The sequence below is a fragment of the Balaenoptera physalus genome (genome assembly GCF_965194825.1).
Source record: "Balaenoptera physalus genome assembly, chromosome: 13".
In the NCBI taxonomy this organism is placed as follows: Eukaryota; Metazoa; Chordata; class Mammalia; order Artiodactyla; family Balaenopteridae; genus Balaenoptera; species Balaenoptera physalus.
The window spans coordinates 81,475,638-81,501,175 of record NC_138892.1 but is presented as its reverse complement, the minus strand read 5'-3'; the positions used below and the strand labels follow the sequence as shown (position 1 = coordinate 81,501,175).

Below are 25,538 nucleotides of genomic sequence, written 5' to 3'. Positions count from 1 at the left end.
AAAACAAATATATGGACACCAAGGTGAGGAAGTGGGGTGGGGGGTGGGATAAACTGGGAGATTGGGATGGACATATATACACTAATATGTATAAAACAGATAACTAATAAGAACCTGCTGTATAGCACAGGGAACTCCACTGTACAGTAGAAACTAACACAACATTGTAAAACAACTATACCCCAATTAAAAAAAAATTACTACCCATTTGACAGTATTGACCCTGTAACGCTGTGATCTAAGAACAAATCTCAGGAAATCCTTACATTTTAGCTCTCAAAACAATTTCTCAAAAATGATGGTACTGTTTTATACTGAATAAATGCTACTGCCTATTATAGAAACAATAATTTTGACATTTACAAATCAGGTAGTATTTCTGTAGTCAAGCTAATTCTCTGACTTACAGATTACTTTTTACAATCATTTAGGCCTCAAAAGTATCCTGGGGCATAATTGTTATCTTTGTGTTTATAACATTGTAAAAAATTTGCTTGAGGATGCACACAGCCAGGGGAAGTAGGACCCAAACCCAGATTTCTCAGACATCAAATATTGTGATCTTTTGTACCATGTTGTCTTCCGAGAAGGAGAGTAGTAGACTCTAGTTTAGGCTTTTAAATTATTTATTCCTTAAATATGTTCCTGAAATTATATTATATAGTGTAGTTCAGTGTTTAAGAGCATGGCTTCTAGAGTAAAAACGTATGGGTTTAAGTTTTAGGTCCGTTACTTGCTGAACTGTGTGAAGTTACTTAACATCCCTGTGCTCCAGTCTTCTCATTTGTAAAACGTGTGTGTTACCTTGTGGGGTTTTATATATTTGTTTCTTTATCTGTACATATTTATCTGTGTATACATTTACACATACTTCTTTCCTCTCTCTCTATAAACGTCTAATAGAGATATATATACACACCCCCACCCCTAAGGGTGTATACCTATACAGAATGAATTAGTATGTATTCGTGGTTCTTAACTGGGAGTAATTTTGCCCTCTCCTTTCCCACCCCCCACCTTGGGAGACATTTGGCAATGTCTGGAGACATTTTTGGCCATCACAACTGGAGGTTGCTATGACATCTATTGCATACTACTAAATGTCTTATACTGCATTGGACATCCCTCCAAAACAAAGAATTATCTGACCCAAAATGTCAGATAATTCAGGGCTGAGGTGATTATCTCTGGATTAGTATAAATTAGCTACTGTCAATCTGAATACATTTGTGTGTAAGTGTGTATTATATATACATACATATATAGAGAGACAGGTACACACATATGCATACTAAATGAGTCAGTAAATATAAAACACTTTGAACTGTTGCATAGAATATAATTACAGTAAGTCCCCTACATATGAACCTTCAAGCTTTGAACTTTCAAGATGTGAACGTGCATTTGCATGTCCAATCACATAAGTTAGTTCACGTGTCTGGCATACATTGTCACATGGGTGCATCCTTTACAAGTGGTTGTGCTTTTGTGTACTTTACTGTATAGAGTACAGTAGTACAGTATCTTTATTTCAAGCCCAGGACATCCGGAAGCAAGTGTAAAGGCAGCAGTATATAGCTGATTGTGTTAGTTGGGTAGTTGTGTTGTTGGACTTACAAACAAATTGGACTTATGAACGTGCTCTCTGAACGGAACTCATTCATATGTAGGGGACTTACTGTACTGGTATGTATGTGTTAGTCATAGTTATTATTTTTCTAAACCAAAGGTCTGGTTTTCACAGGCTTAAAACCTAATAAATATGGATGTTAATTGGCATATGTTTTTAAAATATTAGATATTGATTCAGCAGATGAAATTCTTTAGAAATTACTCTTGTCTAGTATTATGATTATTTTGAGTCTAGAGCCTTATTTTTATTTTTTATTATTATTATTATTTATTTATTTATTTATTTATTTATTTTTATGGCCGTGTTGGGTCTTCGTTTCTGTGCGAGGGCTTTCTCCAGTTGTGGCAAGTGGGGGCCACTCTTCATCGCGGTGCACGGGCCTCTCATTATTGCGGCCTCTCTTGTTGCAGAGCACAGGCTCCAGACACGCAGGTTCAGTAATTGTGGCTCATGGGCCCAGTTGCTCCGCGGCATGCGGGATCCTCCCAGACCAGGGCTCGAACCCGTGTCCCCTTCATTGGCAGGCAGATTCTCAACCACTGCGCCACCAGGGAAGCCCCCTTATTTTTATTTAATTAATTAAATTTATTTATTTATTTATTATTTATTTTTTTGGCTGCGTTGGGTCTTCATTGCTGTGCGCGGGCTTTCTCTATAGTTGCAGTGAGTGGGGGGCAACTCTTCGTTGTGGTGCGTGGGCTTCTCATTGCAGTGGCTTCTCTTGTTGCGGAGCAAGGGCTCTAGGTGTGCAGTGTTCAGTAGTTGCAGCATTCAGTTTCCGTAGTTGCGGCATGTGGGCCCTTAGAGCGCGTGGGCTTCAGTAGTTGTGGCACAGGGGCTTAGTTGCTCCATGGCATGTGGCATCTTCCAGGACCAGGGATCGAACCCATGTCCCCTGCATTGGCAGGCAGATTCTTAAGCACTGCGCCACCAGGGAAGTCCCTAGAGCCTAATTTTAGAGATAAGTACTTGATCCCTGCCTCTATGTGTCAATTTGAATTTCCTTTTTAAATGTTTTTTCCTTTTTGTGGTACCGTTTGATGCAAAGGTTAATGAAGGACCCAGGCTCACTCATATGGATGCTAAGGAATTTACCTTCTCTAGAAGGGATGAAATGTCAATAGGACAAACCTCTTTGCCTAGGAGCAAATTCAGGTGTTGTGCTATTATTTTGGATAGTTTGTATTAATAGATTTTCAGACCTATCTCTAAGCATTTTGGGGGCCTAGGACAAGAGGACAAATGGAAGCTTGCTCAATCTATATCCAAATATTAAAAGTGATAAATCAGTGGTGCTCCCCACATTTTCTGCTTATTCTGGAAGGAAACAAGATTCCTGGACACTCAAGGGTACCTATTGGGTGGTACTTAGAGGCATCTGATCCCAAATCTTCTTGCCACCGTTTCTTTGTCTTCTCAGTGTGACAGTTTATTTCCTAGGTATTCTCTCAATCTCTCTCTTTTTCTCCTTTTTTTCCTGTCTTCATTGGTCACAGCTTAGTGAATTTCACCTTGGAAATTTACTTTTTCACCTATTCACATTAAAAAAAAAACCCGTTTTCACATATTCACTTCACTGTCATGATTAAGAGCATGGGTTCTGAAAACTGACTGCCTGGGCCAAATCTACTATCACACTGGCTGTGTGATTCTGGGCAAGTTTAACTTCCCTTTGTGTCAGTCTCTGCATCTGCAAAATGGGGATAATAATAATACTTCAGAGGGTTGTTCTGATGCCAAATGAAAATATACATGTAAAGTTGGTAATAAGGGTGGCCTCCCCTACAGTGGCACCTTCAGTACCTGAAAGGCCTTTGGCCAACAGATGTCACAAAGTTTATTTAATTTTAATTTGACCATTAATTATTGGGTACCTTACTATGTGCTAAGGGCTGGGACAGTGATATAGTTAAGTAGTTAAGGTGTGGGATTTGGAATTAGACTGCCTGGTTTTAGATCCTGGCTCTTCCACTTACTAGCCGTATGACCTTGGGCATGTTATTTAACTTCTCTGTGGCTCAGTTTCCAGATGTAAAAGGAAAATAAAAATAATAGCAACACGTTAAGGTTGTTGTAAGAACTAAATGAGTTAATATGTAGAAAGAATACCTGTGGCACATAGTAAGCATTCAACAAATGTTAGCTATTCATCTTCTTCAAACGCTTATGGTGGCACATTTGGCCCCTGTCCCTGTATGCAGAGAAGTTCATGTACTTTATTTGCAAACAGCCCTCCATGAGTCTCATGAGAACTTCGCTTGCGACTCTATGCAACTTTCACACTTGTACAGAACTCTGTTACAGCCTCTGTAATATCCCAGAGTGTCATTTTATAGTCCTCCTCTCTGTCCCCACTGGTTTATGAGCTCTTCAAATGCAGGAACTTGGTTTTTGGTGTTCTTTTCCTAGGGCTTTGTACAATCCTGGCACTCTTGATTAAAAATGCTTAAGAAGTGTTTGTTGTATGAGTGAATGAAAAAATGGGACCAGTGATATGGGTATAATTTGTACACCATCAAACAAGTTTGGTTTATGAGTTTTCTAGCATATAGATTAGCTGGTAAGATGTATATTTTTGGAGAGGCCAGATGGGGAGAGAAGGGGACAGAGAAGTTGCTAGTCAGGCATACTGACAGCAAAAAGTGACTACCAGTAGGCTGCCAGGGAAGGAAGGGAGAAAAACTACAAAAAGTATAGTGATCTAGGCTATTTATTGTATGTCAGTAATGCTACACATCCCAGTAGCCCTGTTGGGCATTGCTGTCACATCAGTAACCAGAGTGTCAACTGTGTCCTCCCAGTCCTGTTAGCTGCAGCCTTTACTATTTTTCATCTGTTAATGCAGCACCAACAACTTGGTCCCAAAAGCCTGTCCTGGCAAGAAGTGTTCGGGGAGAATCAATTCACCAGCAGGTGGGATTCTGGAATTGTCTTGCTGCCAAAGACCCAGTAATTGATGTGTCGCCATCATTGCTGGTTATATATGCCCCCAAGCAAAAGTCCCCACGTTAACCATCCTCTTGCTGGGGACTCTGGCTTGAACTCTGCCTGTTTGCCTGGTGTTTGGACAGTCTTCCCCAATTATCTTGCCATCCCTGTGCCCAGAGAGGAAGTAGGGCAGTTAGTTCCTACCTATAGTTGGGGTTCCCCTTCAGCAGGAGTCACACGGCTGCACACTTTGAACACAGAGCTTTCCTTGTGTAGGATGGGTTGGGCCTAACAGGCTGAGGTTCGAATCCAGGCTCCACCATTTCCTAGTTGTCACTCTTGGAAAGTATGGATCTCTCCGAGCCCCGGATTTCTCACCCACAAAATGGGGACGATATTGCCCAGTTGTAACGAGTTTAGATGGCATGTATGTATGGCATCTGACACATACGAAGCACATGGTTTAGTTCGGCACATACTTTGTATTCAACAAAGGGTAGATTATTGTCCCTCCCACTGCCGTGTCCCAACCACTAGATTTGCTTGCTCTGGATGTTATCCTCTTCTGGAACCAAGCCTTCCTTTACCAGGCAGCTTTGGCTAATCCGCTAGCAGTAAACCTTTCCAGCATGCCTTACACTGCCCTTTTTGACAAGAGGTGTATAATACCCTGTGTTGTTAAGAAATGGCTTTATCTTTAAAAAGCTAAGCTATTTCAAGCTAAGGTATCTCTTAAAATCTATCATACACTTTAGTAATATTTCCATAAATATGGTTAAAAGTAACCACTCTTATTGAGGTTTTGTTCATTTATCTTGAAAATGGAAGTGCCTCACTTTAAAAAAATTTTTTGGGGCCTCAGTATAGATTTTGGATAGTCAGGAAGCATGAGTTTTTCAATATTAAATCTGGCTGAGAAGAGCTAGCTGATTCAAATTAGTTTTAATTCTTATAATCTGGTATGAAAATCTAAATTGTCTTGAAATACAGTGGTGCCACTTAAGTTGTTTTTGTGTTTCATATTCATTCATTCATGCAACAATCTAAGGTTTATTATGTATAAGAAACTGAGATGGGTAGATTCTCCTGTTAATGATGAAACATATTTTTGTATAATTAAGTTTCAGATCTTTCTCTCTCCCTCTCTCTCTCTTTCTCTCTCTCTCTCTCTCTCTCTCTCTCACACACACACACACACACACACACACACACACACACATACATATATGTACTAATTTTTCCTTTTTCCCCTTATATAGTTAAAAGTTAAAACAAATGAAGGTAGATAATATTTCACTTGTACTTAAGCTCTATCCAAATTTGCTTTATTTGCAACAAGACTATGATATAACCTTATAAACATCTAACATCATTTATTAAAAAAAACTTTTTACAGGATAGGTTAACTCTATGACTTGATGAGCAATATGTTTATCTTTTGTCTGGAAGCCTTAATGGTACAGTAATACCCAATATTGCCCATAATCTGCTCAGATCCAGAAAGAAAAATGATTTGAATACAATTATGTCTTCAGATTACCCTAAATCCAATCTTACATGACTTACTCAGCCCCCCCCACATGGTAAAAGATATGAGCCTGAAGACACCCGTTGCCAAACCATTACTCATCATAATGCTGAGTAGTAATCCTTCCAAGCTGAAAGATGGCATACCATATGACAAGTGAAAGGGAGCTGACACTAGAAGGAACATTAGTGAAATCAATATTATTCAACCAGAGACATAGACTCCATTAACAGTATGTCAATATGACCAGTTATTTTCCACAGCACTGACATCATCGTGATTGTATTTTTTTCTTTGTCTTTAGGAGAGCATAGTTTTGCTTACGGTAATTGTTGAATTGTAGCCATTTGCCAGAAGGTCTTCTTGGAAGTTCTGCATTGTCATCATTACTGGTTTGAATTTGTCTTTATTTGACATCTAAACTCCTGATTATAACTTACCTTAGTTTGAAGGTTAAGATCAATAAACTGGACTAAATATTCAGTACGTTGATGTGAATTCTGGAAATTCTTGATGATTTTCACTGCCCCGGGAATAAGATGAAAGGCAAAACTTTAAGAGTAGTCAGAATTTGTAAATAAATATTTATTTGTATAATTATTTTGTTAATTTCTGCTCCCGCAACTAGGCTGTAAGCTCCCTAAGTCTGGGGACATGTATATTTTGCTTGTCATTGTATTCCTATCACCTAATACTATATAGTGTCTAGCAAATAGAATGCTCTGGATGAATATTTTTTAATGCATCTGTGACTCTTCATGGATTTTTGTTCAGTTTTCTGATATTGGGAAGCTGTCAGCTTCAGAGTTATACCACCACCCCTATAGTAAAGAAGCCACCACGATCAGGAAGCTGCAGGTACTGTTGCTGGTTCCAGAACCATGCCCTGCCTGCTATAATATGCACAGTAAATGGATGCCCCATATCACACCCTTCAACAGCCACGAAGTGAGGGAGTTGACACTGCAATCTCTGGTAGGACTGTAACCGAGAAGGAAAATTCCTCCATGACCATGCTGGATAGCAGAAACAGCCATAACCTTAGCCTCACTTCCCCTGGCTAAATCCCACACAGCTGTGTCTACGGTGACCCTAAATCACACTCAAAAACCTACCTGCAATACAGTCTTAGAAAATGCAAATTTTAATATTCCAGCTTCTGCTGGAAAGAAGGCTCATTAGAAAGAAGTTAGAATGGATGTTAAGCACCAATCTGCCATATCCATTCTACTTCTTAAAAGTTTACATTCGTTTAGCCATCTTTGGAAGAATGCAATGTAAATTATGATTTTTCAATGTCAAAAAATAATTGACATGTACAGGGTAGTGGTTAAGAGTACGGGCTCCAGAGTCATGCTATCTGAAGTCAAATCCTCCTTCCACTCTATGTGCCCAAACTTCCAAATCTGTAAATGGGTATAATCTTGTTTCAAAATATGAATTTGAGGAATAAATAAGATAAAGAATGTGATATGCTTAGCACATGCCTGGCTAATGGTAACTTGCCAATAATGTTACCTGTTATAATTCTAACCCTTATTCATCAAAGCTTTGTCTTCTAATAGGAAAGAAAGATTCTTTGATTAAAAAATAAAATTTGGGGACTTCCCTGGTGGCACAGTGGTTAAGAATCCACCTGCCAACACAGTGGACACGGGTTTGAGCCCTGGTCCGGGAAGATCCCACATGCCGCGGAGCAACTAAGCCCATGTACCACAACTATTGAGACTGTGCTCTAGAGCCCGCGAGCCACAACTGCTGAGCCCGCGTGCCACAACCTCTGAAGCCCATGTGCCTAGAGCCCGTGCTCCACAACAAGAGAAGCCACTGCAATGAGAAGCCCACGCATCGCAACGAAGAGTCGCCCCCACTCGCTGCAACTAGAGAAAGCCCATGCACAGCAACAAAGACCCAACACAGCCAAAAAAAAATAAATAATAAATAAATAAATAAATTTATAAAAAAATAAAATAAAATTTGAATTCCATTGTAATAGAATTTTATGTAAGAATGTAACAAATCTCATTTAATTCTTCCTGTTTCCTTTTCATTTCATTCATGCAGTAATTGAGGGTTTATTATACACAATGTACTGAAGTAGGTTGATACTGTAATTTTATTTGATTGATATAAATTCTTAATACATACTCATTGTGGAGAATTTGACAATAAGGAAGTATATAGAGAATAACATTAAATTACCTATAATCATACTATACAGAGATAACTGTTGGTAACAACAAAGTTGTTTTCCTATAGTTTTCTTTTCTTTAAAAGATCATATATATTCAGTTTGTATCTTGCTTGTTCACTCAAGGTTATATTAGGAGCTTGAAAAACTTTTAATGTCTTGATAATAATATTTAAATGGAATATAAAAGTTGCTGTTTTCAGTTTTCAGTATTATAGTAATATCTTTTGAACATGGATTCTAGTGCTTACCAAATACTCCATGTGCCCCTTACATTTCCCAACTTCCTTTTTAGTTGAGTTAGGGTCCTCAGACTAGTTTTAGACAATTACCTGCAAACAGAATTCGCTAGTGTCACTTGTAAGCCAGCATGTTTCCTTTGTCCCTTTCTTCCCCTAATGAAATGAATTTGGAGGGGTGTGGTCCAGATGACATAGCTGGAGGAGAGCCATCCAATCTACTTTTGACTTAACTGAGTGAGAAATAAACATTTGTTGAGTTAAACCGTTTAGATTTACAGGTTTGTCTATTATAGCAGCTTCTGTTAATTACTCTGATAATCCATAGAATTTGTCTTGTTTTATCAATAGTATTGATTTACTATTATACTTTTTTTTTTTTTTTTTTTTTGCAGTTTTAATGGCCAGGCTATGATGCACTAATTCTCAGGAGTTCAGTTAACAATCAGTTCTTTGCACTATGTAAACTGAAGACAAATCAGAATATATGGTTCAAAAGTGAGGCTAAAGATAGTTGACTACCACACAATCTATTTTGTCTTTTTTCTTTTTTTTATTAACATCAAACCAGGTGGTATTTTAGACTACAAAATGTTCACTGCATGGAGAAGGGTAAATGGATTGGGAAACTCCCTGTTGTCAAATGAAACTTTATGGTATTTGTTATAGAGGTAATTAGGGTAATTAGAGAAAGCCAAATATAACGTGTCTCTGTCTCTGTTCCTTAGTTGTGAGGGTCAAAGTGGGAACACTGCAGTGTGGATTCAGAAACCCCTTTCAATAGCACGTTGATAGTTAAAGAGAAAGATTGTTCTTCAAGGACCTCAAAGGACAAAAGTGAATCCATTAACACTCTAGAAAACAATTTGACTACTGCAGTGGGGAAAAAAATTCAAGAGGTAAAATAGATTTTAGAAGGTCACTGGAGCTAATTGTCAGTATTTCTGCTCTTCATCAAAATTATTTTTAATGAGCTCCCTGATAGCTGTACATCCTGACAGTGTAGGTGAAATGGCAAGTCTAGGATCATAGGGGCATAATTAGATGACACTGCCTTGCTTTTGCTGCACCAGGGGGAGATCTCCCCTAGAGAAAGATCCAAAGGGGACTATGCCAGGTTAGACAAAGCATTCCTTGGGAGCTTGAATTTTACTTCAGACTCAGAGGAACTGCAATAAGGATGAATTGGGTTCATGAGTATATATACTCATGATATCGAATATATAGAGAGAGTATATATACTCATAGAGTATTGTGAGAACAAAGACTAGAATTACTAGAAGAGATATTTGAAAAGAGACTGCAGGAATTGACCAGATTTGTATGAAAGTATTTGGGGAGATACTCTGTTAAAATTTATTTTTTAAGAGGATTTGGCAATTAGCCTCAAGCTAATTTATAACTTGACTGATTTGAAGATTTGCAGGGATTCAACTATTCAAAAACAAAGCACAGTAAAATGATGCAGAATACCTAGAAACTAGAGAGAAGTACATGTGGACCCCTTCAAGAATTCTGAAGGGGCTCTTTGTAAAAGGAGATTCATAGATAATCTTTATTGAATTGTTTCTATGAGAAAATTCTATCTCAGTTAACAGACTATCTTAATCAGGCTATGAGTTTTCAAATATTGTTACAATTTATGAAACTGCAGTAGCCCTCAGTTGGGGGCTGTTTTGTCCCCCCTCCCCCTCCCACAGTGCCTGGAGACATTTTTGGTTGTCACAACTAGGGGAAGGCTACTGGCATCTAGTGAGTAGAGGCTAGGGATGCTGCTAAACCTCCAAACATCCTACATGGCACAGGACAGTCCCCACAACAAAGAGTGATTCAGCCAACGATGTCATTACTGCCCAAGTTGAGGAATCTTGAGTTAAAGTAAATCAGGGAACTTGTGTGTAAATGAAAAAAGGGATAAAATTGGGGGACGTGAAAGCTAACCACATTTGTTAAGCCTCTACCCAACACAGTGCCTAAAGTGGGGTTATAGATGGGGTGCCTGCCTCATTGGGATCATAGTATCAGCAATCCCTGTAGTCCTAGGTTGGAACCCTTGGCTGAGGTTTCTAGACCTCTCTATTCTTGTTATCAAAAAAATGAGAATAATAATAATATTTGCCCTGTAGGTTTTTATGAAAATTCCATGAGAAAACATAATAAGTGCTTGGCATGGTGTCTTACAATCTTTAAATGCCTGGTAAGTGGTAGCTGGTATCAGCATAGAAATAAATTAAAAAGCTGTACACCACAATGTTTGCGCTGGTTATCAATGGGCCATGAGTTTTAGCTTTCTTTTTCTCAGATTGTATTTTAAAAATTTCTACCATAACATGCATTATTTTCATAAGAAAATAATAAACTTGTTTTAAATCAATTCAAAAGGAAGCTTCAGATTCCATATCATAAATTCTAAATATTCTTTTCTTTTTTCCAGAGTCAAGTCTAGGTTATGTAGATCACAAAATAATCAGATATTTTCAGCTACTAATTCATAAATGTATGAAAGCTGTGTTATTGGAATGAAATGAAAATAAGAAATAAAATTATTGTCAATATTCTGAGATAGAAAAGCAAAAATGCATTTATGACAGACTGGAGAATAGATAACAGGATTTGGGCCTGTTGCAGTTGTTCATATATATTCATGTTTTGCTCAGACTTTAAAATTATTTCTCCTTTTACGGGCACATAGCGATTATAGGGAAGTAGCTGAGAATCACTCTTATTTGACATTGATCTTCCTAATGTCAGGTCATATGTGAAACCCAGAAAGAGTCTTGTAGTGTTTAAGAGCACAGATTCTGCAGCCCAGCTTCCTTGCATCATATCTCAGCCTTTCAGGACATTTGGTTTTCTCCAAAACGTCCATAAGCCATTTGGTCCATGCCAAAAAGTGCTTGAAATTTGATCCAGAATGTCCGTGAGCATATTTGGTTTGTGCTAAGTGGTTTGAACAGGACCAAACATCAAGGACCTTTTGGCGTGGACCAAATGGCTTATGGACGTTTTGGACAGAACCAAATGTCCGCAAACCAATCTCAGCCCTACCACTCATTAGCTTTTTGATCTTGCGGAAGTAACAACTTCCTTGTGAGTTAGTTTCCTCACCTTTAAAAAGGAAATAATAATGTACTCATAATATTAAGGTTAAAAGGAGATGGCATGTATTTATATTTATATAAATAAATGTATTTTCTTCCCTCTAAACAACACCTGGCTCATAATAGGGCCTATGTAAGTGTTTGCTGTTATTATTGAAAGTTGGATATATTTTTTAATGTCTATCTTTTATACCTATTACAGAGAAGAAATTCACAATGCTAACTGATGAAACAAAGATAATTTTGATAGACACTCTTCAATGTGTAAATGAGAAGTATCAGACTGCTCTGATACTTTATTAGTATTAATTGGTTCGGTTACAGGATTGCATTCTATGGCTTATTCATGCTGTCAGTTACATCAGATTATGTAATGTATTTTAGAACTAGCTACTAACACACGACTCAGCTTTTGCAAGCTATAGTTCTTGGTCAGACAGCTTCCTTACCTCCCACTGTTTCTCAAGGAGGGCCTTGCATTTACATTTGAAGAGTGAGATAAACCTGAGAATGCATACTTTTGTATTCCTGGTGGGAGAGTGAAGGATTCAAAGTTCCTTTTTTCCTGGTGCAGTTTCTTGTTCCTTGTTTTCTACTTACCTGGTAGGACTTGGCCTCAGTGAGCCTTCTGCTTTAAAGGGCCCCGTTCGGGACTGAGGAGCAAGGCCTGGTGAGGGTCTAAGGGCTGGGAATGGGAACCAGCTGCTCAGGGTGGTTCTATCCTGACCTTGAGGGAGAGGAGTAGGAGGTGGTGCGAGGCAGTCCTTGAGACTGAGGTGAGAACAGTTACCTGGCATTTGGCTGACAGGAGCCAGAAAGTCAAAGCAGTGGATGGTCACTGGTAATATCGGTGCTGAAAAAATTTTTAGGCTCACATTACCTCAGCAATGCTCAGCAATGTAGAAACTTTGGATGCGAACCAATCACTAGGTCAGGTTCCTGAGTGGATCCAAAACAGATTAGTGAGAAGAATCTTGACTTTGTGCCTGTCTGTTCTGAGGCGATGGGACTGCCTTGCACCTGGATGTGAATGCTGGTCGGGAGCTCTCATTCCTTAACAGAAGATGAACTCTGTTAAGTCTAAGGACCTGGGCTTAATTAGCACTGCAGGCTCTGTCGGAATTGTCCTCGGTACTGTCAATTTTCTCATTAAAAGTTTAACTGAAAAAATTATTTTTACGAAGAATAATATATAAAACAATATGTACTCTAATACTTAGCAGGAGCATAACATGTATTTGTTGAATTGTTGAATCTATTCTAGGCATTTGAAGTTTTATTCTCTAGGTTAGTGGCTTTTGAACTCTGTCACAGGATCCTTCTGAGGAAGAGAGACAGTGATGGGAAGGAGAGGTGCAGCTTTGCCTCAATCTGCTGTATGTACAAGACTTCTCTAGAAGCTTCTCTTCTTTGAAGAAAAGTTTTCTCTAACAACCACATTTTGAAAACCACTCTTGTAGGCAAACGACATCTCATCCTTGGATCACCTAGGTCATTGGATAGCTTTTATTGGAAAACTACCCATGTTGCTTTAGCTTCCCAAAGAAACACCTTCACCAAATTGTGTTTAAAAGTTACGCTTTTAAATTATATTTAACTCATATAAGAACTGCCTTTTCCTGTGAAACCATAGAATATGGGTCCTTCTTACATGAAACATGTCTCTGAGTTTAATCCTAAGAAAAACCTTGTTTCTCTAGAAAATAATTTTTCTTCTGTGACAATGCAAATTATATAACTATTTTATTTCCAACTTTTCCTTAGACATCCTGAAATTCTGCGCTACATTTTATGCACAGTCCCAGAAATGATACTGACTTTTATGACTGGAACATTTGTTTCTTCTTGTTCGTTACCTATTTCCCCCTATTTTTATTATTTTCTTTCCATTTTTATTATGTATGCCTCTTTGCAAGCTGCCTCAGATGCTTTTTGGAATGAGGCAGGATATAAATTCAATAAATAAAATAGGTCCAAACCACTTACAAACAAAACCTTCTTGGGATGGAGCCTAAACGTTACTTATATAAAAAGATGTAGTTCCCCACCTTCTACAGGAATACTGTTTGCTCATTTCCCTGTAGTGTACTTTATTCTTTAAATATTACAGAATTTTAGTTAGCGTAATAGAAGGTTCATGGATCTAGATTCTGTGTTTACAGCAAGTGAAGCCTTACTTTCAAAGTGTTACTTTACAGATTATAGTTATTTCCTGGACTGGCATATTTTGTGTGTCTAAAATTTGGCAAAGGGTCTTACTGGTTTGAACACAGATTAGTGGAGCATTTGAATTTTAGAATTTGAAGAAACATAAGAGATCATCTAGCGCAGTGATTCTCAACTAGGGAGACATTTGGCAGTGTCTGGAGACATTTTTGTTATCAGATCTGGGCTGGGTGCTACTGGCATCTAGGAGTGGAGGCCAGGAATGCTGCTAAGCACCCCGCAATGCACAGGGCAGCCGCCACCCCCAAATGTCAATACTGCCGCGGTTGGAAACCCCGATTTAGTCCCATCACATAATATCTCAGACAAATTGAGGCCCACAGAGGTTAAGTGACTTGTCCTTCAAATATAAGATTTAAAATAATCACCCAAATTCATTCTTTTTTAAAAAAAATAAATTTATTTATTCATTTATTTACTTATTTTTGTCTACATTGGGTCTTCGTTGCTGTGCGCGGGCTTTCTCTAGTTGCAGCAAGTGGGGGCTACTCTTCCTTGCGGTGTGCGGGCTTCTCACTGCAGTGGCTTCTCTTGTTGCGGAGCACGGGCTCTAGGCACGCCGGCTTCAGTAGTTGTGGCACGCGGGCTCAGCAGTTGTGGCTCGCGGGCTCTAGAGCACAGGCTCAGTAGTTGTGGCGCACGGACTTTGTTGCTCCGCGGCATGTGGGATCTTCCCGGACCAGAACTTGAACCCATGTTCCCTGCATTGGCAGGCGGATTCTTAACCACTGCGCCGCCAGGGAAGTCCCCAAATTCATTCTTAAAATAGTAAAATGATAAGAAAAAATTTTTTGAGGCTGAGATCAAAACAAAGATGTTCTCTATGGAAGACTGTTCTGAAAAATTCCGTGCCCTCTCTGTGGGTACCTCTCTACAGGAACATTGTACATTGCTGCCCTGTTGAAGTCAAACATGGCTCCTTGACTAGTTTGGGCCTCTGAAATGTGAGACAGATGTCCTTTTCAAGTGGGAGACTTAGGGGCACTTGAATGATGTGCGGTGTTCTCTCTTCCCTCTGCCAGCATGGTTGGCAGTGCTGCAGGCAGGGCAGGTCTGTTAGCCTACTTTCAAAGCCATAGCCAACCCCTGATGGGGATGTGGTGGGAACTAGAAATTAAGCCTTTATTGTCATTTTAAAAATGTAATCACATCATAAATTAGGTCCCTAGGAAGTATGATATGCAGTATTCCCACATAGAACAAGATTTTGATGCTTTCCTTTCCTTTATAACTTAAGATCTTGCACACACAGCATTCAGTACTTTTTTCTTCTTCCACATTATCTCACCCAGGGCACCCTTTATTCTTACCCATCTGGAGTAAATAGTAAGGCTTATGTCACAGTTATGGATGAGCTAGCAATATAAATGCTTTTCTTTTTTTATTTGTATATTTGTATTTTTAAACTTATAGTACTAAAACTGCTGGAACTGAACACTAGTCCTTAAGACAGATTTTTCCTTCCCTTCTCCCTTCTTTGCATCAGTTTTCCCTACCTTCTTCCTTTCCTTACTTTAATATTTGTTTCTACTTAGGACTGAATGCTAATGTATTCATTACTGGCTGGCTTTTATCTGCCTCCATGTGGTAAGTCTAGAAGGACCATTTACCCGAGGAGGACAGAGTAAGTGGCTGGTGGAGCATCCTGATTATTGTTAGCTGGAGTCACCAAGCTGCTGGGATCTTTGTGAGAGGGAGGGATTAGTTTGCTTTTATACTAGGTACTGGTGATATAGAGATGAAAAGACAAGGTTTCTTCACCCAGAAACCTTAGAGTCTTTAAGGGAAATAGACTTACCAGCAAGCTACTTTATCTCCTTATCCTTAAACTCTCTCTTGAATCTCTTATCATTACACTTTTTTTAACATCTTTATTGGAGTATAATTGCTTTACAATGGTGTGTTAGTTTCTGCTTTATAACAAAGTGAATCAGCTATACATATACATATATCCCCATATCTCCTCCCTCTTGTGTCTCCCTCCCACCCTCCCTATCCCACCCCTCTAGGTGGTCACAAAGCACCGGGCTGATCTCCTTGTGCTATGTGGCTGCTTCCCACTAGCTAGCTATTTTACATTTGGTAGTGTATACATGTCCATGCCTAACCCTGGTTTTCTGGCTGGAGGAGTGAGGATGGCTAAGGAGAAATGGGAGGAGTTGAGTTTTTTTTTTTTTAAGGGAAACGAGTAAAAGTATATTGAAAAAAGTGATTTTAAAAGAGTCTAAATATTTGTGTTAAATAATATTATTGGAAAAACTCCATATAATGATAAAAATTTGTAAACAGTATAAATGATTAGCTTAGTGAAATTATTTGCAGCAGTTAAATATAGTGATATAGATGTGTTTAGAATGTGTATCAAATAAAAATTCAGATTGCAGAGGTGTATGCGTATGATGACCCTGTCTACAAAGTAGATATATGCATATGCTAATGTGATTGTGTGATGATGAGCAGTTTTTGGTTTTTTTTTTTAATCTTATGGAGAAAAACAGCAGAAGTTATTTTTATGGGTATCAATTACTAAACCACTTACAGTGTGTATTACCTAAATTATACTCTTCCTGGTATAGCTGTAATTTCATGAGATTTAGTCATATCTTTAATTAGATAGTAGGCTGATAGAGGGGAATAATCGCTTCTTATGTGTCACTCTCAGAACTCAGAATAATTCTGATTCATAATATCAAGAGATCACCATTGAACACAGCCTAAATGAGAGAATGGGCTCAGCACCAAAGAGGTCAAAGCATGAGCTTTAAAAAGAACAGGCCATGGTCAAAGTATTATCCACTTGACTGCAATGCTGGCAGGCAACAAACAGGCTTGACCACAGTTCTCACTGGGACTTCAGCTGCAGTTTCCAGGAAAAGGACAGAAAGGTGAGATAGGACAGGACCAGGGTTAAAGGGAACTAATCTGTTTGCTAGATCAGCAGATCAGTCCCTGATTTACAGAAATTTAAGATTGGATTTGATTCAAATTTGATTAACTTCGGTTGGATTCATGCTGGAGACTCTGCTCCAGGATATCCTGTCTGGTAGACAGACCACAGAAGCAAGAATCTCATGACTTATTAGAAAGTCAGAAATATTAGAAAGTCAGGCAGGTGGCCACTTGTTTTGTTCTCAGTAGTCTCTAAATCTGTGCAGGAGCCTGGCAACTGACTGACCGGGTAGGTAAAAGGACGGGGCAGCTCTCCCTGCTGCTGTTGTATGGAGTTGCTCTGTTACCGCTGCTGGCTGTCCTGGCTCACTGCAGGCTGGCATCTGCGGGTCACTCAATTCAGCACCTTTCAGCTGGAATGAGGGAGGTTTTGTCTTGCATTTTAGTATAAGGGGCTTTATTTCCAGGAAAATAGCTGTTCCTTAGTTAAAACAGCACTCCACTTGTAACAGATAGCAGCCTCTTCTCTCCACATATGATGGGGATAGGTTTTGGAGAGTGTAAAATATTAACCAAAAGAACGCTAAGTACTTCATAGTTCTTTTAAGGCCACTGAAAAGTAAATAATTCTTTAAGAGGGGGTTACTTCACAAGTGAAGGGACCATGCTTTGCATTTTTTCTGTGTAAAGTAATCTGTTTGTGCCTCTGTAGAAACCGCAGGCCACACCTCAAGTGATAAAGCAATTCTGCCGAAAAGCCCATTTACACCAGATTCTGGATGTCATTCCCACCAGAAACAATTCCAAGAACATACTTATATTTTAAATAAATGATAAAAGCAGTTTCTAGATGAAGTGTACATTACGAAGTAGAAACTTTTGTTATTGGTATATTTAGCAATCCATATTAACCTAAGTTAAAGCTAATAGAAAAATATTGATCCCTTCTTAAAATAGATAAAACACATTTTGAGGTAAATTGTTTTTCTTCCTATTTGTGCCAATGCTTAAAATCTAATGATAGGATAAGCTTTCCTCGACCCTCTTAGGGTCCTTGACTGGACCTGAAAATTAAACTGACCAGGACATTAACAGGATCTGAAAATTAAACTGCCAAAGACATTAACGATATAAATTTTATGTGATACTTTCATCAGGAAGTGAAGACCCGAAGAAACTATTAAACCTGAGTATTTTTATAATACTCACTATTTTGAGCAAGTTTGATGAAGAGTGGACATTTGTGGAGAAATATGATGGGTCAAAGAGTATGAGATTACTGAAGTAAGCTGGGGGAAACTTAGCAAGGCCCAATTCTTTGGATTTTTCTGTGTCCCTCTGTCTCCAGAATGAAGGATGTGCCTTTCTTCTCATATGAGGAGAGCATGTCTCACATGAGAGTTTTATGACCTTCCTTGCCTCTGTCATTTTCTCAAACTCCTTCATCCTAAAATATTTGATATGCTAAGGTACCATATTTTCGGGCAGCATAACCTGAACCCCAACAGTAGGTTAAATAGTAAAGGAATCTAAATTTCTACTTTCTTGATACCAAAACTATGGAAATAAGCAAAATATTTTCATAGCTATACTACTGATTTTTCAAAAAATATATATGCAGTTTGTGTGTTAGGCTGAAGTAGTTCATATTTTTGTAGTAGGATTAAAAGGGAACTTAAAGTGGAGGATTCCCCTGTACCAGGCAAAGAAGCAAGGCCCTATTTATTCACTGAGCCCAACTGAGCCCAGACTAGAATTTCTTTCTTAGACATCCTTTCCCGTATGCAGTGCACAGCGAGTGACGTCCACATGTGGACTTCAGTGCTTCTGAGCTCCTTGGCCCGATAGTCAGCTCTAGTGATCTGCTCAGAGAACCCTGAGGATTTCTGTCTGGACCTTGCAGTCACCCACTGAGACATGTCTTCTGGGTCTGCTTTCCCACCTTCTTCATAGATGTGTGGGTGTATTCTCTAATGTCTTCTGGAAGAGTCTGAGCTGCACTTAGCCTTCCATCTAAAGAGGGACTCAAGATGCCTTAAAATAGGCACCCGTCACACATCTACTTATGATTCTGGAGTGAGGCCTTTCTCTTGATGTTTCCTGTGGTCAGATTTTTTATTTCTTTACTATCAGATTTCCAAATATGCTTTTCACTTGGGTCTCTTCATTCCCTTCTGCAAAGGATTTCCTGCACGAGGTTACCCTCATCCTGCTGCAAGTACACGGTCCCCTTGAGGAGTCTAAAATAGAGCCTTTCTTTCAGTAATTCACAACTCTGGTCTCAACAGGTTACATTTTCCTTCTAATATTGTCCTGCTAAATCAAATGTCATGCCGTCTTCCAAAAGATCACCATTTGTAAACATTTTATTAATAATAAAATTTGCATTTATTGGACACTTATTTTTTTAACATACATTATCCCATTTAATCCTTACCATAATGTTATTAAGGGACATGCGCTTTCTCAGTCTGGGATGTCAGTGACTCCTCGTCCCTGTGTATCCCAGCTTTTAATAGATTGTTGCTGTTGGTTCCTATCACATTCTCTTGTACGTACGTGTGTATGTATGTATCTATAAATACATACACATTTAAAAATTTATTTGACTGTAGCTTTAGAGGAGCCTCAGGAGGTAGAAAAAATAAATGTTTTCAATCCATCTTTATGTGGAAGTTGGAATATTACTTTTTACAATGGAATCACAAATGAATTTAGGAATATTTTTGGCACTTGAATAGATGCATAAAAGAACTAAAGAATTGTTTATTAAAAATTCCACTTTTTACTAATTTGTCATATTGAATGCCATGGTGTATAGAAATTCTGGCTATGAAATGAAAACAATTATTTTTAGACTTGATTTTTTTTCTAATTAACATTTGAAATCATTTAAAGTTACTATTAGGAGCCCTTCATTTTATGCATATAAATGCAACAAGACAGCTGGTTATCTTATGCATTACAGGAAGGATTATGTTTTAGCACATTTTCAAATTCAGCTAAGCTAATTATCAAAAAATATTTCTCACTCACTGGCTTTTGGAACATAATTCAATTTTCTTAGCAAATTTTGCTTATTATTGGGATATACTTGTTATAATTCTAACAGAAAAAGAACACTGACCTATGTAATTTTAGTGTCATTAAATTTCTCTCTTTACGTCTATAGGTACCTCATCAATTTAACCAAAGCAAAAGCAAAGCTAGAAGTCCCTGCACAGCAGATTGCAGGGGAAGAAGTATCTGCTGATGTGTCTGCACTGTAAAACCCTGCTGTCTGGTGGAATTATGATAGTAATTGCTCTAAGATGCATTCTGTTTACAAAGACTAATGTTGCAGCTGTTTTTAATTAGCTGCTACAAGTGAAAAATTGCCAGTGTATGCTTGTTAGAGCTACTTAAACTTATTCCATTCCCAATAAAGGAGAATTTAAAGATAGCATCATAGAACACGAAACTGTTCATTAACAGCCAAGTTCAGAGAGGTGGTGGTAAATATCTGAATGTACCCTTCTGATTTTATGGCAAGGAGAAAAACTCAATTTCCTATGGTACAGACAATTACATTCTGTATTGTAGTTTTCCAGTTTTTTCTTATATGTGTATTTTGGTCCTGAGCAGATGATTCATTCCCGAGGAAAATGCTCTTTGCGGTACCCACTCTCCGGCACTGTGCATAGAAAATACTTACATGAGGTTTGTAGTATTTCCATTCATAAAAGTTTTAGAAATTGTTTTGAGAAAATCAGAAGGTTAGAAATGAAGGAGAGTTAAAAGTGTTATCATGAAGTTTGGTGACTATCATTCACAGAGTTTTATTTGTTCAGTGAGTTGGAAAAATCTGTGTTAATTTTCTTATTTTCTGTGTTTCTACAGGCCTTGAGGCCATTTTGCTATTAGTTTTAAAATGGTAATATTGATGCTCATAGTCAGGACCATTGAAGAAAGCTGACATTTTATTTTATTTTTTTAATTAATTTATTTTATTCTATTTATTTTTTTATTTTTGGCTGCTTTGGGTCTTTGTTGCTGCGTGCGGGCTTTTCTCTGGTTGTGGTGAGCGGGGGCTACTCTTCTTTGCAGTGTGTGGGCTTCTCATTCTGGTGGCTTCTCTTGTTGCGGAGCACGGGCTCTAGGCGTGAGGGCTTCAGTAGTTGTGGCTCATGGGCTCTAGAGCGCAGGCTCAGTAGTTGTGGCACACGGGCTTAGTTGTTCCGCAGCATGTGGGATCTTCCTGGACCAGGGCTCCAACCTGTGTCCCCTGCATTGGCAGGTGGATTCTTAACCACTGCACCACCAGGGAAACCCAAAGCTGACATTTTAGGTTCTTGTAAAGAGTTTAAATCATCTGTGGGGCTTCCCTGGTGGCGCAGTGGTTGAGAGTCTGCCTGCCAATGCAGGGGACACGGGTTCGAGCCCTGGTCTGGGAAGATCCCACATGCCGCGGAGCAACTGGGCCCGTGAGCCACAACTGCTGAGCCTGCGCGTCTGGAGCTTGTGCTCCGCAACAAGAGAGGCCGTGATAGTGAGAGGCCTGCGCACCGCGATGAAGACTGGCCCCCGCTTGCCGCAACTAGAGAAAGCCCTTGCACAGAAACAAAGACCCAACACAACCAAAATATAAGTGAATAAAAAAAAAAAAATCATCTTTGATGGTATCTAATGCAGTGCCTTGCATAGAGAAAACATATTTATTGATTTGATTTCATTGTACACTGATCACACTGATCTCTTGCTACTCTGTGGCCTTGAATAATCAATAATTGACTGTAACTTAAGTGTTATATGACAGATGGTTGTTTTCCATCCTAGGTGAAGACCTAATGAGAATTTACTTAAAATAACAGCAAAGAAACTTAGACTTCAGAAAAGCAAAATAAGGATGATAAAAATCCTTTTGCTATAAGACTCCTTTTGCCTGAAACTTTGGAAATAAGTGGATAAATTAGATAGCTAAATTCTCTTTCAACTTTTGATTACTTGATTTTCATTGTTGTTTGCAAAGTTTATGAAACCTAAATTTTCTTCAATTCATAAAATGTGTTTTATGGTTTAATAGAAAAGCCATAAACTTTTCTATTCCTTTTAGCTACATTCCTGCAGAACCACATTTTTGGTTTTCAATATGATTTGTTGAATTCCAGAAATTTATCTATAAATCATTTGTTAGGAACATGTTATTATGTATAAGTTCCATCCAGATGGAAGTCTCTACCCTTTCATGGGCCTAGACTAATAGTGCCAGAGAACACAGAAGCAGACCCACCCCAGGCACCCCCCTCCTTCCCTGGCTTCACTCTTCTGGCACAGCAAGCAGGGACTCCACTATCTCAAGCCACTGGTAGAGTCCCTTCCCCAGGACCTGGGAAGTAATTTTAGCCCAAGGTAAAGGTTGTGCCTAATACAATCTTTTGTCACATTCTCTACATTCACAGGAATGTTTTATTATTAATCACAAATCATAAGCAATTCCTATTCTTTTTAAATGCTTCTAAAGAGCTACATCCACTGCTATGATTTTGATGCCTTATTAGTCGCTTAGGCTAAGCTGTGCTCTGGTCAAAAACAACCCCCAGGGGCTTCCCTGGTGGCGCAGTGGTTGAGAATCTGCCTGCCAATGCAGGGGACACGGGTTCGAGCCCTGGTCTGGGAAGATCCCACATGCCGTGGAGCAACTAGGCCCGTGAGCCACAATTACTAAGCCTGCGCGTCTGGAGCCTGTGCTCCGCAACAACAGAGGCCGCGATAGTGAGAGGCCCGCGCACCGCGATGAAGAGTGGCCCCCACTTGCCACAACTAGAGAAAAGCCCTCGCACAGAAACGAAGACCGAACACAGCCATAAATAAATAAATAAGAAGACTTTCTAAAACAAAAAACAAAAAACCCCCACAACCCCCAGCATTTCAGGGACTTGCAACAACAAAGGTGTATCTCTCATGCTATACCTCCATTGCAGGGAACTAAGACTCTATTACACGTCACTGTCATTCTGAGACATAAGCTGAAGGAGCAGCCCCTCTCTGAGGCTTTGCTAGTCCTTCAGCAGAGAGAGAAAAACAGAGTGGAAACCTACAATGGATCTTAAAGCTTCTGCTTGAAAAGGATGCATGTCATGCCACACACACATTGTACAAACCCAGTCAGGTGGCCACTCTGGGAGTGTGCAGTCCTGCAGAGAGGGCCACCACAAGTCATGCAGCCAGGCCTGGCATAAGTGGGGCAGGGATGTATAATCATTCCGTGGTGAGGGGCAAGGAATACTTTTGAATAATGTTACAGTCTATTACAGTTATGAAATCTTCAGACTGGCTGTAAATACGTTCTCATCTGTTTCTGTGATGAGGTCTGAACGTTGCTGACTTCTGGCAGAGATAGCCCTCTGTACTCACCATCCCATTTTATTCTCTTCCTGGGCCTATAGGAAGATAGCCTTTCTCAACCCCTTTGCATCTGTTTGGGGCCAGGAGACTAGTTATACCCAGTGGATTATGGGGAGAAATAATGTGTGGCATGTCCAGACCTAGCTCCCATGCACCTGACAAAATCCATTCTCCCTCCCTCCCTTCCTCCCTCCCTCCTTCCTTCTCTCTCTCTCTCTCTCTCTCTCAACATGGACTGGGTGAATACAGAGGGCCCTATCTCTCCAAATCACTGCTCAGAGGCAATGTATCCAGGAGAACCGTCTGTCCAGAAACATCTACTTTCAACTATGGGTTAGAACAAATGAACATTTGTTGTGTTAAGACACTGAGATTTTGTGGTTCCATGTTTCTGTGTTACCCTGTCCTGACCAATATAACCTTCCTTTTTGGTTTACTTAATGATGCACGTTTACTAGAGTGATGTATGTTTTGTAGTGAAGTGATCAAATACAACATAACCCCCGAAATTGCTGAATGTACATGCACAGTTCTACTGTGGAAATATAAATACGTGACCAAAGAACTGATTTTAAAATTTTATTTCATTTTAATTAATTTAAATTTAAATGGCCGCACGTGGCTAATAGCTACCTTATGCGACCACAGAACCTTGAGAGTAGAAAGCTTTTTTGGCTATGTGATATATTATATAAATCTTCCCACTATCTCAGCAATCCAAACATAAAACCAACACACTGTCTAAATTAGACACTTTCTGGGTGACTAAGAGACATAAAAATGAGCAGCAGAAAATAGCTACATCTTTATATAGTGTTTCATTGGTGATGGTTGGGACATTGGAGTACTAGTCAGAGTTCTTTTCTAGTACAAATTGAGATGAAAGGTTCATGTTAATAGCTTCCAAATATAGAGTAGAACAGAAGAACAGAAGAACAAATGGTGGAATGGACATTTTTTGTCAAAGTATAAATGTGGTCTTTTTTTTATATATAAATTTATTTATTTATTTATTTTTATTTTTGGCTGTGTTGGGTCTTCGTTTCTGTGCGAGGGCTTTCTCCAGTTGCGGCGAGCGGGGGCCACTCTTCATCGTGGTGCGCGGGCCTCTCACTGTCGCGGCCTCTCCCGTTGCGGAGCATAGGCTCCAGACGTGGAGACTCAGTAGTTGTGGCTCACGGGCTTAGTTGCTCCGTGGCATGTGGGATCTTCCCAGACCAGGGCTCGAACCAGTGTCCCCTGCATTGGCAGGCAGATTCTTAACCACTGTGCCACCAGGGAAGCCCAAGTGTGGTCTTTAATGACATAAAATAAATGTAAAATGAACAAGACTTCACATTCATTTCTGAGTTTCTTCATTGTGAAGTTTGTGAGGTGTGTTAGAGTTGATAACTTTGCAAATGGTGTGCCTTTGCTTAAATCTCCGTACTACATTTGCGGAGGTGCTTGTAATGCTGGGAACCATTTACAGGTGTTATAAAAGACTAAATTTTTCTATGTTTAAAGGACTATTTCAAAGAAGGAGCTGAGTCATGTAATGAAAAGAACATTGGATTCGGAGCAAAATGTCTAGATATTTGTGCTGTCCACTCTCACTAACTGGCTATATGAATTTGGGCAGGTTATTTAAACTCTCTGGGTCTCAGTTTCTTCCACAGTGAACTTATGAGCTTGGACTACTCACCAATCTCTAAAACTCTATGGCTGAACATCCCCCTATTTCAGTCCTTTTTTTTCTCCTTAACCATTTGTTGTTCACATGTGGAAAGGAGGTATTAGAATGAGCCCATCCATGTCAACATGACTTAACTCTTTGCTCCAGGAAATTCTTGCCCAGAAAGATGAGACAGTAAGTTAATAAATAGCTTCACTATTTGCTTCATGGAATTCTGCAAATCAGTTTATCAGGACAAACAGTTTGCTCATCTTGGCAAACAGCTCTCTTATTAGAATAATATATCATTCACCTGGGCAAACAACTTGACGAGTACATGGAAGAAAGACATTGTGCATCGTGGTCTTAAAAGTGAATCTGCTGTAAATGCTATCTTATTTTACTATCTAGCTGGCAGGAAAATATCTTAGTATGTGAGTCTAGCATGTATTTCCTATCTAGCATGAGACTCTACATAGTTTGTATATGAATGAGGTTAATTATAACGAGGTTAATGAAATCATAGTCATTGAGTTAATTATAACAAGGTGGGTGAGCAAAATCAGTTTTCTATGTCAAACAGTTTACAACTTTATATAAAACAATCACTTGTCTATAATATACATTCTAAGAAATTCAGTTTTCTATGACAAACATACATACTCTTAAAGTTACAGCTTAAAGCCTTTGTAGTTTGAAAGTGCAGACGACAGAGGTTCCCTGACATTACTAACCCAACATTAAGAGCTACTTATTAGTTTAACA

The 25,538-nt window shown here is 39.0% G+C and overlaps 1 protein-coding gene across 12 annotated transcripts in view; it reads left to right on the top strand.

Annotated features, from left to right (window-relative positions):
- BICD1 (BICD cargo adaptor 1) overlaps positions 1 to 25,538 on the top strand; it is a gene marked incomplete at its 5' end in the record, with an annotated part of 211,622 nt that overhangs the window by 38,036 nt on the left and 148,048 nt on the right. The window contains one exon of one of the 12 annotated variants that reach the window (XM_082419708.1): positions 19,908 to 21,080. The exons of the other annotated variants lie outside the window; for them this stretch is intronic. Coding sequence (XP_082275834.1) covers positions 19,908 to 19,988 — 81 coding nt within the window. The 3' untranslated portion in view covers positions 19,989 to 21,080. Of the gene's footprint in view, positions 1 to 19,907; positions 21,081 to 25,538 lie in introns of those variants that run through there. 12 annotated transcript variants of the gene reach the window in all.